Source organism: Chaetodon trifascialis, chromosome 11, assembly GCF_039877785.1.
Source record: "Chaetodon trifascialis isolate fChaTrf1 chromosome 11, fChaTrf1.hap1, whole genome shotgun sequence".
Lineage (NCBI taxonomy): Eukaryota > Metazoa > Chordata > Actinopteri > Chaetodontiformes > Chaetodontidae > Chaetodon > Chaetodon trifascialis.
In genome coordinates, this window is record NC_092066.1 from 11,357,188 (window position 1) to 11,373,430 (window position 16,243).

General features: G+C 40.7%; 1 protein-coding gene across 1 annotated transcript; it reads right to left on the bottom strand.

Moving 5' to 3' along the window:
- Positions 1 to 7,600: 7,600 nt before the first annotated feature.
- Positions 7,601 to 15,902, bottom strand: irf4a (interferon regulatory factor 4a). The gene is made up of 8 exons (XM_070974801.1): positions 15,705 to 15,902; positions 15,340 to 15,526; positions 14,528 to 14,613; positions 14,232 to 14,406; positions 12,680 to 12,760; positions 11,935 to 12,321; positions 10,978 to 11,090; positions 7,601 to 9,781 (listed from the first exon to the last, which is right to left on the bottom strand). Exons 1-8 carry the CDS (start codon positions 15,900 to 15,902, stop codon positions 9,638 to 9,640), a joined length of 1,371 nt encoding a protein of 456 aa, XP_070830902.1. The 3' UTR covers positions 7,601 to 9,637.
- Positions 15,903 to 16,243: the final 341 nt, after the last annotated feature.

Below are 16,243 nucleotides of genomic sequence, written 5' to 3' on the forward strand. Positions count from 1 at the left end.
TCTTTCCTCAGTTCTGTCTCAGAAATAAACATATCAGGACAATCTTTGGAAAGGTTTGAGAACAGTGAATGGAAGCGAGGGCCGAAGCTGCCGTGGACTTAAATGTTCATTTAAAAAACATTTGTGCTTACTGGGGTCTCCAAGCTTGTGCAAGTTGCAGTACAATAATCTTCTTTATGATTTTGATACAATGAAACTTGTATTTGGGTTCATATCAAGAAATTTTGTGTGTATTATTGGAAGTGTGGCACATTTTCATCCATGCAAAGCATAAGCACTAAAAATAATAATAATAAAAAAACATACTTATGATAGCACAAAATCAAAAAGCAATGTTTAAAAATCAATGTCAAATGTAAAAATCAAATGTTTTAATTAATTAATGATTTCTCTAGATTAACGGAGGACATTTAGTTAGCTCTATTTCAGATAAAAAAAAGAATAGGCAATTATCAGATTATTTACAAAATCACTGTGATTAGATTTGAATAAAAATAATTAAAGCAGTAATTACAGTAGAACTGGCCTATTAAAGGGTGAAATAATTTCTATTCATCTATTCATTTCTATTTTAAAACCACATAGACTTTATTATTAGTTCAGACCTAAAGTCAGTGTGTAAAACTTCTAAATCATCTCAACACTATACCTCACAATTTGCACTACGCTGAAATACAATATGACACCAAATTATTGCCTAATATGGACACAGGTACACTGCATATTTTCATCATCCCAAAGATTCTGCTTTGGAAACCGTTTTCCAGACAACTGCATGTGGTAACAAAGCATCCTGCTACGAGGCAAAGTCACAAATTAGATTGACTCGGACGACATTAAAACCGTAGCCATAGCACACAAGAGCTCCATTCATATTCTATTGACAGACCAGCTCGTCGCTAATCTTTATTATCACACAGCAAATGAATATTCTCTAGGCAAACACACCTTGATGTTGTTCCCACTGATGTTCAGCAGGCCATTTAATCCAGCAGCAGGGTGTTTCCCTGCTGTACCAGTCTGCAGCATGTTGTTCTAACCGAGGTTGTTAAAACCACCATGCTGCTGTTAAAAATACATTCCCCAGAGGGCTTGCAGAGGTCTTAACATTTAAGCAGGACAGAAAGCTTTAAGTCTCATTTAATGGAAGGTCAATATTGGTGTAAAGTTCGCCCTGTGTCCTTTTCATTTTTACACCTCGAAGAATGTAATTGCTGTGGTGCACTTAAGAATTAATGCTGCTTTATTGTGTTTTCCCATATCCCAAATGCAGTCTGGTGGGTTTGAATCCTGAACTGTTAACGGAGCAAGTGAGAGCCTGACGGACTGTGTAACTCTGGGCTTTGACTGTTCCATGACTCATGAAAGCTTTGACCTGTGGTTTTCATTGTGAATTCACAGATGATACACAGAATTCTGTGCCTTAATTATCTCCATACCTCTAATGTGAGCACCCTCCTCTATTTTAGCTTGTTAGCTACGTTAGCCTTGTGGCATAGCCATGTTGGTCACACCACTAGTTTGGTCCAGACTAAACTATCTCAGCAACTATTGGATGGATCATCATGAAGTTTTATACACATGTGTGATCCCCAGAGGACAAATCTGTTTTCAGGAATCCATTAAAATATCTCAACTTCTAAAAAAAATGGATTAGCAAAACTTTTTGTCCAGGAGGTCGTGCTCCTAAATGATGAATCCTAATGACTATAGTGCATCCCTGACTTTTCCTGTGGTGCTGCCATGAAGCTGGCATTTGTGAGTTTGAGTGAAATATTAAGAACTATTAGATCGAAGTTCCTTTACTGATCCTGTGATTTTTTTCTCCAGTGTTATCATCAAGTCAAAAATTTAATTTCTCTAATACATCGGTTTATAACCAAATGCCTGATTCTATCAATAAGAAAATGTTTGAATGCTAGCAAATTAAAATATGATGATGGACATGTTAAACATTACCTCCTAAACATCTAAACATCAGCATGCAATCTCTCTGAGCATGTTAGCATGCTGGCCTAAGCATTTAGCTCAAAGTACCAGTAAAGCACAGCCTCACAGAGCCACTAGCGTGACTGTTGACTCTCAATCTTGTTCTGACTCAGCTTACATAATATCAGACAAATCTGTTAAAGCTGTTGCACGATCTATCAGTGAAAAGTGTTGCATTTATGTATGCAGTGCAAAGAGGACAACACGGTCTCCAGGAAATATTTCCAAATCTATTACACCCACGAGAAGTCTAAATTCTACTTGAGTGAAGCATCATACTTTTACAAAGTGAGTAACCAGTGTCTCTGGGTGTTTACACTGAGGGTCTGCATCTCAGAGTCAAGGCAGGAGAGGATCTCCCGAGCCCTGTGTTTATACTGTCTGTTTCCTGTATGGCTGTCTGGGAGCCTGCGAGGGAAGAGACGCTGCAGTCGGAGACCAATCAAACATAAACACTGAACAATGGATGATGGACGGCGGAGGATTAGCTCCAAAGTCCCAGTTTTGGGGTATCTGTGTGGGTGCCATCCAAGGACAACTCAACAGGACACAATGTCAAAGTTTGTCCTTTTGTTCTACACACATAAACACACAGTGAGGAGGGCAAATCATTAACTCAGATTCTTTCCTCAGACTTTATCTAAATGAGCTCTGCCCTTTCCGGGTGAATTATAGTCATTAAGAAATGTGGTGATGTCCCTCACAGCCATATCTGGAGTGAAAGTGACTTTCATGACACAGCTATTTGACTCTCTGGGGTAATTACACAAAGCTGTATGTTTATGTTAACTAATAGGCCCCGTGGCGTTTGCCGACTGACCACAGCTGAAGCTGACCAGCAGGCAGCTCGACCCAGGGAATACCAGGCAAGCCTATCAGACTTTGATCCCGCAGCTATCAGGCGAACCGCGCTACACTATCAAAGCACCATCTCTCCATAGAGAAGGCTTGTCTTTCTTATCACAACAAGGACCCTGCCTCTGCCTCACACAACTGGACCCCAGCTCCTGGGTGGTCTCAGGGCTTAGCTGCGTAATAACGGTGCATAGCTGTTCCAAGAAGACGTGGAATACAGTGAGAATGCCTCATTTCAGCAAGATAGGAATCGCCCGATAACCTTGATGGGACTGATAAGGCAAGCTGGTGTAAGGCTTGGTTCCCCAAAATGAAGTAAATGAAATGTTTGTGAGGAGGAGACGTGAACCAAAAAAAAAAAAAATCTTATGTATTACCAAGATTATGGTGATTTCATAGGTATAAGTATCAAATCCCACGCACCCGTTCCATGCCCATATCTGAATTTTGTGGAAGCTCATGTGAGTCCTGTCCTTGAGAGGTAATGGGAGGAGGAGCACGGTGGAGCTGGAGGGGGATGTGCAAGGAATGGTTTTCCCCTCTGTACTGCTACTGTCCCATGTCGCTGACCTGGACCTGGACCTGGACCTGGACTCTGCAAGAGTGGAGGATAAAGAAGGGGGGTGTGGTCTCTTCTTGTCTACCCCATTTCCTGCCTTCCACACCAGCTCTAATTGGAAATTTGGGTGGCCCTGTTTATTTACATGGTTGAAATGCAGCGAGGTTGTATTTATATTTTCATGGCGCGTTCTCAGCAGTGCTGCATTACATAGCCTTCCCCTGAGATCTCTGTGGGAGAGGGAGAGGAGTGTAGAGTGGCCCAACGTTTGAGTGTGTGTGTGTGTGTGTGTGTGTGTGTGTGTGTGTGTGTGTGTGTGTGTGTGTGTGTGTGTGTGTGTGTGTGTGCGCACGCGTGTGCAGAAGGGAAGAGTGATGGATGGAAGTTGCATGAGGTCTAATTTACTTCACTGTGAATCAGCACTTAATGATATTAAGGAAAGACCTTTATATATATATATATATATATATATATATATATATATATATATATATATATATATATATATATGCCAATCATTGCCAAACTGAGCTGTCCCTTTTTATCAAATCTGAAATCCCATCAGATTTAATTACACTATTCATAGTGCTGAATCAAAAAAAAAAAAAATTGTGCATGTCTTAATGATCAATCATCAAGGATTTTTCCTTTGATCATCAAGGAAAAAATATGTGTAGTAAAATGCTACAAAGGTTGTACTAAAAGACTACAGATTAGATCATTTTAATGTTGTTTTCTATGGCCATTTTTACTTATGTAAAGCGTCTTGGTATACCCTGAAAAGCATTCCACAAATAAACGTATTATTTCTGTTGTTGCTGCTGCTGTTGTTGTTGTTATTATAAAATTTCAAGGTAAAATGTACATGCATTCGTTGCATGTTCATGAAACATACTCCGTAGGTAAGATTAAGAAACTGTGTCAATGTCTAATCCAGTACTGTTAGGACAATGACTCTACACAAGGCTGTAGTTTCAGAAATCACACACGAGCCTAAGACCCTCTAACCTAAAGGTCTCTCAGGTCCCGTAAGTATACATGGATAAAAATTATCCTCAGATGAGCCATGTCAGAGTGGTGGCAGTGTGTGTTTATCTTTCAGAACGGGGCTGTTGAGTGGCAGAAGGCAGAGCTTTCTAGTCAGGCCACAGCTACAGAGAGCCTGGACCTGACTGTGGATAAAGTAAATACATGAGCGTGCACGTGGTAACGTACACACACACACACACAAGCAGTCAAAGGGGTCTCCCGTCCTCCTCCCTGCCCGTCAGCTGGAGACCACACACCCAGACCACACAGAGTCTGAGAACAACCCGAGTCACTCTCACGCAACACAGCCCACGAGCTGTCACTCTGACCACCTCAGTCTGTCTGTCAGCGCTGGATCTGCGCCTCACTGGACGCACAAAACAAAGAATATCTGTGTTTAGAAAAGGACAGAGGTGGAACGCCAAACTCTTTCTTGAAATTGCAGGAAATCCAGAGATCATAACTAGATGATGTTAAGAGGTGGGGAAATACTGTATATCATAAAATTGTGTGTGTGTGTGTGTGTGTGTGTACTCCTCCATGTCTGTTTGTGTGTTGAGAGAGGGGTGTTACAGGGAGTCACGTCTCTGGGCCATTAAGAGTGATCAAAGGTTTGTGAATGCACTGATTACTGCAGTCCAACCCCCCAAACGTGTGAACATCTTTTTTTTTTTTTTTTTTTTCATGAGGAGAATTCATATTTCCACTACCCTCCAGCTCCAGCAACCAACCAATGATACATCACTCCCTGCTGGTCATTTGTTTTACTGCATGCATTGAGTCACGCTCAGTCTCTTCTGTGTTCTGTGTCTCTGGAGGAAATCTACTTTACGGTGCAAATGCATCATTTCCTACTTTGTCTGATGAGGTTTTAGCAGAACATCCTTCTCCTCCAAAACTTCTGCAAGTTGCCAGCCAAACTAAACAGCCAGCCCACCCCCTTGCATCAGTACCAGGCAGACCACCATATTGTTCTGCTTATCAACCCTTATCTGTTTACACGTGTGTCCCAAATCATCCGATTGTTTTCCATTACTTTGTGTCTCCTTATCCGACAACTGTTATTGCTTTCCTGTCATCATAACGTATTGGGTCGAGTGCATTGTTATCTGAAGCGTCTCACATAAACAGACATCTGAAAACAATTCAAGCCGATTAATTGTGCTGATAACATTTTTATTTACTGGCGATAAAGGAATTCTCATGCCCTGTGTGAGCCATACGCTGAGAACTAATAATAACAGGTTTTTAAGAATAATAATAATAATATAATGATAATGCATTTGTTCCCATGAGCTGCTGCTTCATAAGACTCACCAGTGGGCCTGAGAGTGACAATTGGTGGATTTGCAGAGTCATTTTGAGGGGTCAAAATATGTCCAAAAAAAAAAAAAAAAAAAAGGAGAATGAGGTCAACACCCTCTTAACCATGGGGTTAACAAGCAGCATCAGCCAGAGTCGACAAAGGTTAAACAAGACTGTCATCAAATCCTGACCAGGGGTCTGACCCCAAACATACTGGGCTCTAAGTGCAGGGTAGAATTACCACAAGTACATTCTAAGGAACAAAGGTTTAGAAAATAAGGGGTCATGAGAATTTACACTAAAATGGTCTGTGACCGGTGGTGGAATGTAACTCAGTACATTTACTCAAGTTTTGCATTTAAGTACAATTACAAGGAACTTTCACTTAACTTGAATATTTCAATTTTGCTATTTTATAGCCCTACTTTGCTACATTTCAGGGGCAAATATTGCACTTTTTATTCCACTACATTTATTTGACAACATTAGTTATAGATTCAGATTATTTATTCACAATAAAAAACAACTGCTTATTTATGATATACAATATTATTATAGTTGAAGCTACCCTTCAGTATATAATTAAAATTGCTCCACTTTTATCAGCTGTAATATTAAAGTGATGTACAGATTAATATATTACTAATTATAATCCATTAAAATAATATAAATGATTCTGAAATGGGCCTTTCTGCAGAGTGCTTTTACTATTTGTACTTTTCCTAACACTTTTGTACTTTTACTTGAATAAGATTTTGTTTGCAGTACACTGCAGTAATTGTTACTGATGACTCTTCATAATAAGTTACATGTCTATGAATTCTGAGCCATTTCTACCTCTTCCAGTTGTTTGATTTGAATCATTTTTAGAGGCCTGAGGATGTAAAACTCGCTATATTTTAGAATAAAGAAGAAGAAAACACAGGAAAATGTTTTGTATTGTGAAAATAATTAATAAAAACATCATTTTATGGAGCAGCTTTCCTAACTTGTTGATAAACTCACCAGCCCTGACGTTCATCCTCTGCAGCCTCTTGAGCTCTGCGCCACAGCAGGAGCTTTTTGTTTAGCTGCAGCTACACAAACCAGCAGATGTCAGCAAATCATTACTACGGCTTTCTTGTGATACATTTGTTTCTCGCCTCAGGGGTCTGATGGATTATGACACATAAACAAATTTTGATACAAACTGTCTTCAGACTATGTTTCTTGAAATCTGAACAGCAGAAATGAGCATCAGAACGCGAAAGACTGAACAAGCTTCACAGTCAGTGTGATCGATGTTAATGCCACTGTAATCATAACAACCCTGAAGATGTGTGAAAGGGACTAAAATTAGCTGTAATAGGATCAGATAGAGATATTTACAACAAATACAATGTTATAGTGATTCTTTTTGGGACACAATGTGTTGCTTCTCTTATGAGGTGGAAAAAATAGGCTGCCACAGTGTACGTACATATTGGATAATGAATCAATGTTGGTCAGATTAACCAGTCACTGAGTGAAGGCAGAACCAACAAATCACCCTCTTTTGGAGAAAGTGTTGAATGTTAGTGTCAGTTTCATTTCTCTGAAAAAAAAAAAAAAAAAAAAAAAAAACCTTTTAGGTGACATTTGGGGCAAGTTTAGGTGACAAAACCGTCCGTTCCAAAGCTTCGAGTGAAAGGCAGAGGCCACGTCGCTTGGAGTAACGGCTCATACAGGCGGAAAAACTGAAGCCTGACTACAAATGATGTGGCTTCCTGCAGAGGGGGAAACACCATGGCAAATATGCTTTTTTTTTGTCTTTTTTCTTACCAAATATGACTCTCATTCTCTCTCCCTTTGATTATAAATCAAAAAGAGCACAGTAGACACGAGCAGTGGAAAACCGATAACTTTATTTTCAAAATAAATCATTTGGCACTTTTATATTAATCATTAGTCTCCTCATAACCTCCAGTCCTTGACAGTATTCAGAAAAATGGTACAAAATGCTGAACTTTTTTTTCACTATGCACATTTTTTGGCGATTTCTTCGCTAGCTTGCTCTGAATGTTTGATTGTGATTGTAAAGTGTGATGTGAAAAGGCTGTGGGTGTCTGAGTCACTGATGCTGTAGGTGGGGGAGTCACATGTTTTATCCTGAGTCCATAAATGTCAATTCCTGATAACAGTAATAGTGCAACTGTGTGACACATAACATGTACCCACCCACCCACACATACACAAGCACATACACACGAACACATACAGTGTTCACCACCACGGCGCACTGCACATGTGCATGTGGCACATTTTCCCGATTAGAAATTGATTCTGAGTGAGTCAAGTGTCTGACTGTGAAGTAATGTGAAACAAAAGTTTTCAGCCAGCAGAGAACCGGTGGGACTGACGAGATGTTTGAGGGGGGAAAGGATTTATGATTCACACACACACACACACACACACACACACACACCCACACACCCACACAAAGAAAAAACATTCCTGTCTGTGATTTTGGTCGGAGTTTTGAAGCCATTGTGAAAGTGATGTGGTTTAAGCGTGAAGGAAGTAAATGCAGAAATCGAAACTCTGGACTACAGAAGAAAAACATAACAAAACCTTTATCCATCCCACTGCAGCATCAGCTGTTAGAGCATCAGCAGCATGAGGAATTCCATTACTCCTACTGTTGGATTTCCATGTTTTATGAAACACACATTCATGGGTTGTTGGGATCTTAGGGTAGCTTTTGTGGGGATGTTGCATCCAGCATGTGAACCTCGTACAGTTTCTCAGATATGGGAACCTCCCTGGCCAAACTTGCACTTAGACCACAAAGGTAGTTTTATTTCTCATTTGTGAGGCCACTGGTTTCAGGTCGAGAGGAACAGGTAAGGTTTGCTTGCAAGTTACGGGATGAGTGTGAATTTTCCAATCAACCTCCTTCAAGTCCACTCTGTCTGATAACGCCGACCTCGAGGCCCAAGCTGCTCGCTGATCACGTGCTGTTGCAGGCACTGAACCACTGCTGTGGACAGCAGGCTTTGCCTTTATCAACACAAAATAAAACAAATGTTTAAAAAGCTTCTGCAATTGTAACTTAATCTCCAAGTTTGATTACTATAACTAACAACCATTCGATACATATGTAAAGGAACCCTGAATGGCTTGAGATTACTATCAAAACTCAAGCTCGGTCAGTAACTTAGAAATATAATACAATGCAGTAAATGTCATGTCTATACAGTGAACTTATCGGCTTTAGCTCTCTCTGCTGCAAGCAAAAGAGTTCATTTGTCTTGATTACCTTCTACAAACTGATTTTTGTTGACAAATAAGAGATTCAGATATTTTTAAAAGCTGAGCAGATTCAAGGGAATTGATTTGAATAAGTGTGTTCTGCAATTCATGCAGCTGCCCAGAGGTAAACAATTTGATAGATGATAGGTGAAGCAATGACACTGCTGACTGTTCACTTGCTCATCGAAGCAAATGTTAATTACTTTGTGCAACACAAGAAAAAATAACACAGTCAGTATTCATTCATGCTCTGTTTTAATCCCTTTGACATATCAGTGTTTGTCTTAGGGGCCATTCTTCCTGTGCACCTGTGCTAGTACTTCCTGTCTCAGTCGCCCTCCGCTCCCCTCATCCCCCCACCCTCAAACCGCATCCTTCACACTGTCACAATAATACTTGTAGAAGAAAAAAAAAAAAAACAACATTACTCCACAGTCACAGACACAAAGACTACGACGCATAGGTGTGCAAGTGAAAACAACAGGGTCTTCCCCATCTCTACCCCCCAGTACCATGACAGCTTCTATCATTTACAGTACACAGCAGTGCAATCACAAGGTGATAAACAGGCAGTGGTTTACATTCACATTCATGCTCTCACGTGTGTGTGTCTGTGGGTGTGCATGCTTGTTACTCCTGAATATGCTGCAGAGGTCTCTGGGAAGGATAGTCAATTGTTGTGTTCTGTTCCTGGATGTGATCATAAGCCCGCAGGTAGTGGCCATTGTTCTGCTGGTAATAGAACACCAGTTTTCTGGCAAACACTGGCTCCACCTAAAATGAAATCAGGTCTTTGTATGAAATTTGTCAGCTGAATGATGTTATTCTCCTGCAGCCTACAAAGGAAGAGTGCAGTACCTAAAGATGCAGTGAACTTGAAAAAAAAAAAAGGTGTTTAGGTTGGCTAGCAAACTGCGTAACAACGATCAATCTCTTGCCTTTTCAGGTTGATAATTTTTCCCAAAAATAACCTATGTAATACCTAAAATATGCATATACTGCACTTCATTCCACGTTATTGCCCATTTTAACCGCTTTCTTTAAGAAAATAAAGTTTAATTTGATCATTTACAGTCCATAAATATGAAATAAGCTTAATCACACTGTATGCATGAATTCAACTAGTCAGAGAGTCACTGAGATCTGCTAAGTTAATTACAATTTAGCAGGAGGTCTTTTCCTCATCAATAATTGGATTTAGCTGCTGTTTGATTTCATTCATATTCATCCATCCATCCATTTTCAATAACCGACTATCCCTTTTTGGGGTTGCGGGGGGGCTGGAGCCTATTCCAGCGGTCAACGGGCGAGAGGTGGGGTACACCCTGAACCGGTCGCCAGTTGATCGCAGGGCAACATATAGAGACAGACAACATTCACACTCACACTCACACCTAAGGACAATTTAGAGTCACCAATCAACCTAATGAGCATGTTTTTTGGTCTGTGGGAGGAAGCCGGAGTACTCGGAGAGAACCCACGCATGCACGGGAAGAACATGCAAACTTCACACAGAAAGGCCCTCCTCGACCTAGGGATCGAACCGGCGACCTTCTTGCTGCGAGGCATGCACACTACCTGCTGGCCCACCGTGCCGCCCTCATTCATATTCAATGTAGTAAATTTAGCTTTAATTTTACTTGAGGCTAGCTGAGGCTATCTCACCTGCGAGTGTGGTTATGATTTGTTTTTATTTGAGCTCTGTTGTGCAGTGTTTTCACAAAAATTACACATTAATATAGTGTAATAATGTAACGTAATGACTGAATAAGTTGGCTTGTTACTGCATTTTGCATTATTAGGATATTATTGAGGTCTTGTAAAAATCTATATATATTCTTAACAATCTATCAACCACATATGCACTTGAGTAACTATGATTTACTTTCAGCACCTCAAAATGTAACAGCTCCTATGCTTTCTTTTAAATGCATCCATTTAGCAGCTAAAGTTTTGTAGTGTCTTGGTACCTGTGCTGTGATCATCTTCCGCTGCCGCTGTGGGTCGGGGTACTCATCTCCAAAACACAACACCACCTGGTGTCTCGGTAAGTGTCGGCCATTATGGGCAAAATCTTGAAGCTCTGAGAGAAGAAGAAGAAGAAGAAGAAGAAGAAGAAGAAGAAGAAGAAGAAGAAGAAGAAAAGAGACGGTTGCATTACCCACAACAAACAGCCATGTGCTATTTATCACTCGCTGCTGTGTGTCACCTTCAAAATACACAGGAAAGAAACATTAAGGCCAAATTGCTCACAGAGCATTCTCCCGAATCGCAATGACTTTTCTGGAAACCACTGATGAGGATGATGGAAATTTCAGTGTGAAATGGCACAGAAAACACCATCCTGTCATGCTGTGTGGTGGACCACAGGAGGTGGGTGGGGACTGCACACACTTTGGCCCCTTGCTGTGAATGTGATTAGCTTCTTCGAGCTATCTCAACACTGAGAGGGACTTACCCAACAACAGCACCTGCTGCTGTGCCTTCATTATTATCATCATCACCACAGCCATTACCGGCATGACCACAACCATCGTCATACAGTAAATAACTGAAGAAGAGCGCTTATCAGTGGAATCGAGTAGTTCAAGCAGTGAAAGTCAAATCTGTTACTTTAAACAATCTACACCTTAGGACAGTCCATCTCATGCTGTACTATACTAATATGATACATCACTATAGATCAAACCACCAAACTGTATATAAAGCATTTCAAATTGGCTATTGCTAGTTTTCTAAGGATAGAGTGTGTCGCATGCTGCACAGACTCTAAAGTCTGAGGCACTAAAAAAGACTCGATAAGTAGCTTGATACTTCCTCTGGACAAAAACTTAAAATGATAAACAAGCATAAACAAATACAAGCATACAGCATCACATTACGCCGGTGTTTCTGTCATTGTGCTACAGAAGCGTATTGATGCTTACCAATAAGGAACTGCTGGGTGTCAAACAATTTGCATGGCTGCTCCTTCTCCAGCTTGTTGGGTTTATCCATATATGGAGCCAGAGGTCCTTCCCAGAACACCCTTCCCTGGCACAGGCGCTTAGCGTATAAGCCATCAGGAGTCATCCACAGAAGCACCCCCCGCTCCAGTACATTAGGAAGCATGTCAGCACCCTGCCTGTGAGACTCGGGGTACGGGAATGGAAAAAAGATGATTTCTGCCCCACTGTGAAACTTGTCCTCTGGGCATGGGGAAGAGGATGGAGAGGAGGAGGAAGACGAAGTGATCCGACAACCTTCTTGGCTGGTGGTGGTAACCTCCTTCACCAAGGACTCTCTGTAGTATAGGGACACATGCAGGCTGAAATCTGAAAGAAGGACATGAGGATTTAGCAGATGTAGGAAACATTGTCATCAGCACTATTTGATCAGAAGGAGGCCCTGAAAGGTCAAACTTAAATAAAACTTCATTCTCAGTAATCTTGACAAGCAGAGTATAACACACTTCTCTCTTATCGTTCCAAGCATCTTTTTAACCCTCTTTTTTTTTTAATCTGTGATCATGTGATAGATTATAGAAACCTCACCACTCACTATCATGACCTGCTGCTCAGAATAGGGAAGTAAGTAGGTGTCTGTAGTTTCTTATCTGTGTATGCAAATACAGTATGGGCCTATTCAAAAAAAACGAGCATGTCTTAAAACGAAGCCGAGAAGATTCTTTACCTGTTATAGCATTGTTGTGGTCCATTGTATACACGGGTGGTTGGGACTCTGAAAAGTAGGTGTGGAAGGAGAGCTGAAAACCTGCACAGAATAAATGAAACACTGGTCATAATTAGACTATTGCATGCGAATGGGGATTCCTAATTATTATTGTTTTTTTAAATTATGATTGAAGGGAACAAAAGCAAGTCTGCAGAGAGTGTGAAAGATGCCAGGTCAAGTTTCACACGTGTTCCAGTCACATACAAAAACTCAAACGACCAGGACGTCCACACAGACATGTGGCACTTCTTTTTGCACAGACCACAGATCAGCGCTGCATGGCTGCTGAATTAACCACTGCGTGTTTCCCAGCTATCTCAGCCCTGCCATCTCCTCAGCCTGCACATACTGTACTGTACATCAGCATTTCCATCCATGGGGATTGTACACATTTGTCCTTTCAATATGATAGATCGTATACACTGTGTTGAATTTTAGTTCCTTGTCCAATATAGCACATACGTGGTTCTAAGCATAGTGACTTTATGGCTAGCTCTTCATCTTTGTGCATGAGAGGATCAAATCAAAATGTTTTGATCAACATAGAAGGCATTACGTGCAACTGCTGCCATTAATTTCTGTAATTTCTACCTTGATATTGCTATTATGATGCAATGTAAGGCTTTTATATGGGTATCAATCACCTAAACTTTGTTCTAACCTAAAAAAGTTAGGAACAGAACAGCCCTGAACTTGTATTTATGGAGGGGGTTTCCACCTTAAAGATCATAACTGAATTCCACTTTAAACTACATATGAAGGATTGGGACAAGTACATAAGGAAGCATCTAATGTAGCGTTTTAAATTACCTACACATCAAAGATGAGTACTTTATGACCTCTTAAAGCCTCAGCTCATAGATCGGAGCGTTACGCAATGAAACAAATCAGCCTGATGGCAAATGTTTTTTGTATTTTGCATCATTAAAGTGACACCTTTATTCCAAGTCAGGCCTGACTTCACTGACAGGATGTCACAGCTATGTGTCTGTGTTTGCAAATCGATGCATTATTTGGATAATATTTGTGACAACTGAAAAAAAAAATGTGTTAAAGCAAGCAGAAAATGTTGTACACTAGATGATAGTTAACATTGTATCGTGCTGTCTATTCAAGTCGATTCAGTGTCACACAAAAGCAGTTCAAATGGCTTTACAATAAAAAGCAAAATAAAACAGCAAAACAGTGCCAGCAAACAAGAACATCCATGCATGCATACACATAAATACACATACCAGCATACATATTGTACAAAGCAATTCAAAGTGCTTTAAATAGAAACTAAATACTACATAAAGATTCACACATACAACCACACACACTGTGCAAATACAGTGTGTTCGTTTAATAAAAGGCTCGACTGAAAAGGAAGGTCTCTAGGCTAAGAAGACATATCTGCTTCGCATTACAGTCACACTTAAATATACAGACAAAGACTAAATCTACTGATATGTTTTAAGATATAAGATCCAAATATTGTGTCCATGATGTGTATTTCTTCATATCTTACCATTTTCTGCGTGTGATCCAGGCCAAGCCCGGCTGAACGGTGACGGGTAGTGGCACTGACCATACTGCACCTCCGCATGTGGCCCGAGGTGATGCGGAGGAGGAAGAGGTTGTTGTTCTGGGGGTGAGTAGTCCCTCCAGTCCCTTCTCTCCTGGGAAAGCATATAGCCAGGTACCTGAGCAGAGGTCGCAGAGATGGTCACTCAGAGAAGGTGTCGTTAAACCAAGACATTTGGAGTCACTGCAGATTGATTTATGTGCTGTGGCAAGCAGCAGCCGAAAAATCACTCTTCTGACCTGGTTGTGCAGAGACGTATATGGAGGGATATAGGTCAGGGAATTTACATGTGACGATGTCTCCTCCATGTTGCTCATCTTCATGCCTATAAGTGCAAAAAGCAGCAATACATTTTTTAGATAACCGGACAAGAATATTGGCCATGCTTTGCTATGAAGACATTGCTTGTCCACTATAATATAAGAAAACATCATTATAATTGATTGTACATGTTAACAATAAACCAAACTAACGTGATTCAAACTGTGAACATGTTTTGTGCTCTTGTGAGGTCCTGCTGTTCTCACTTGAGTGACAGGTTGCTTTGCAAAGTGAGTGCAACGGAGGCTGAAGGGCCAACCTAAATCTTGTTCATTTCGAGAATTAAACGTTAGTGCAGATAACAAGAACCGCTCTGGTGTGACAAAAACTGTTGTACGATGGCAGAGACTTAGTTATGCAAGGCTGGAGGTCGTGGGGTTGTGTTATGTGCACGCTGCACTTAGTAACCGAAGCCCTCTAAAAAAAGCACTACGGCCTTTTTGGTACATGCTTTGGCTTCCTTTGTACTTCCTGCCTCAACAGAGTCAACTGCAGTGGTGCATATGTGTGTGGAGAAAAAAATGTTAATAGTCTATAAACAATGTGAGGTGCTTTGTGAAATGCAGCACTACATGCAAATAAGCCACTGCTGCAACTTTAGATTCGTTGAGCAAATGTCAACCAATAAACTATTTCACGCCTCACTGTTACATCTGTCACCACATGCAGGGAGCTGTAATTCTCACAAGCTATAGTGCATTTTCTATGTGTAATATTTACATACACGTACCTTTTTTGGCTTCTTCTGGAATGATTCTGTAGACTTTATAGGGCTCTGAGATGTCCAGTTGGCTTCTTTCCACTATCTCATCAAAGTCATTGCTTTTATTAAGAGCACAGCGTAATCTGGTCTTCCATGTGGGGGGATCGGGCTTGTCGACTCCCTCCTTATATTTTCCCTTAAACATTGCCCATGCCTGAAACAGTCAGCAAATAGAGTCATTTGCACCTCCTCTCATGCATATGTGCAAAGAATTTGAATGGAGACACAACTTAAACAGCTTTTAGAGTACCCGCATGATCACATTTTATATGCGCAACAGTGCTTAAAATGCAGTGTGTGCAGTGTGAGAAGACAGGTGGGATGGGTATGACCTTGAAGAGGGCAGCATCCTCCTCTCTGTTGTAGTCTTGCTTTCCTGCGTGCTTCCACGGGATCCTAAAGATGGATTTGTCATCGTTCTCCCAGATCAGGCCGGGATATCTCCTGCTGTCAATCTGATCAATCAGCCACTGTCTCAGTTTGCCATTGCCGCAACTGACTGACAGGCCGCTATCCTCATCCAAGTTCATGTCTGCAAAGTGAAAACAATAAAGCACGTGAAGGTGATGAAGCTGTAGTTTGACCCTCTCTAAGATTCACTCATTTAAATAAGTGATATTAGGATAATCTTAAAAACTGCTGGTTAAGATTGCTTTGCAGTCTCACTTGTCCCCTGCAGCTGTAATATTAGCAATCACTTTAAAAAACATTTTTATCTGGTTATCTACCCATCGTTTTGACACTTTTGGCCATACTCATTCACAAAGGGAGGGCATGAGGGTGTGGAGGTTGAGGTGGGTAACTGTCTTAATCACGTTTATCACTGTTTCCATTTCTGTCAGAGAGAAGAATTGTGACTCATTTGAGACAT

Bases quoted from the DNA above. Each gene is read 5' to 3' on its own strand.
- irf4a (XM_070974801.1), bottom strand. From the start codon at position 15,902: ATGAACTTGGATGAGGATAGCGGCCTGTCAGTCAGTTGCGGCAATGGC. The intron at 14,407-14,527 runs GTCAGAAGAGTG...ACCTCTGCTCAG, and splicing joins ATACGTCTCTGCACAACCAG to GTACCTGGCTATATGCTTTC. The intron at 12,322-12,679 runs GTAAAGAATCTT...TCCTTCTTTCAG, and splicing joins CCACAACAATGCTATAACAG to ATTTCAGCCTGCATGTGTCC.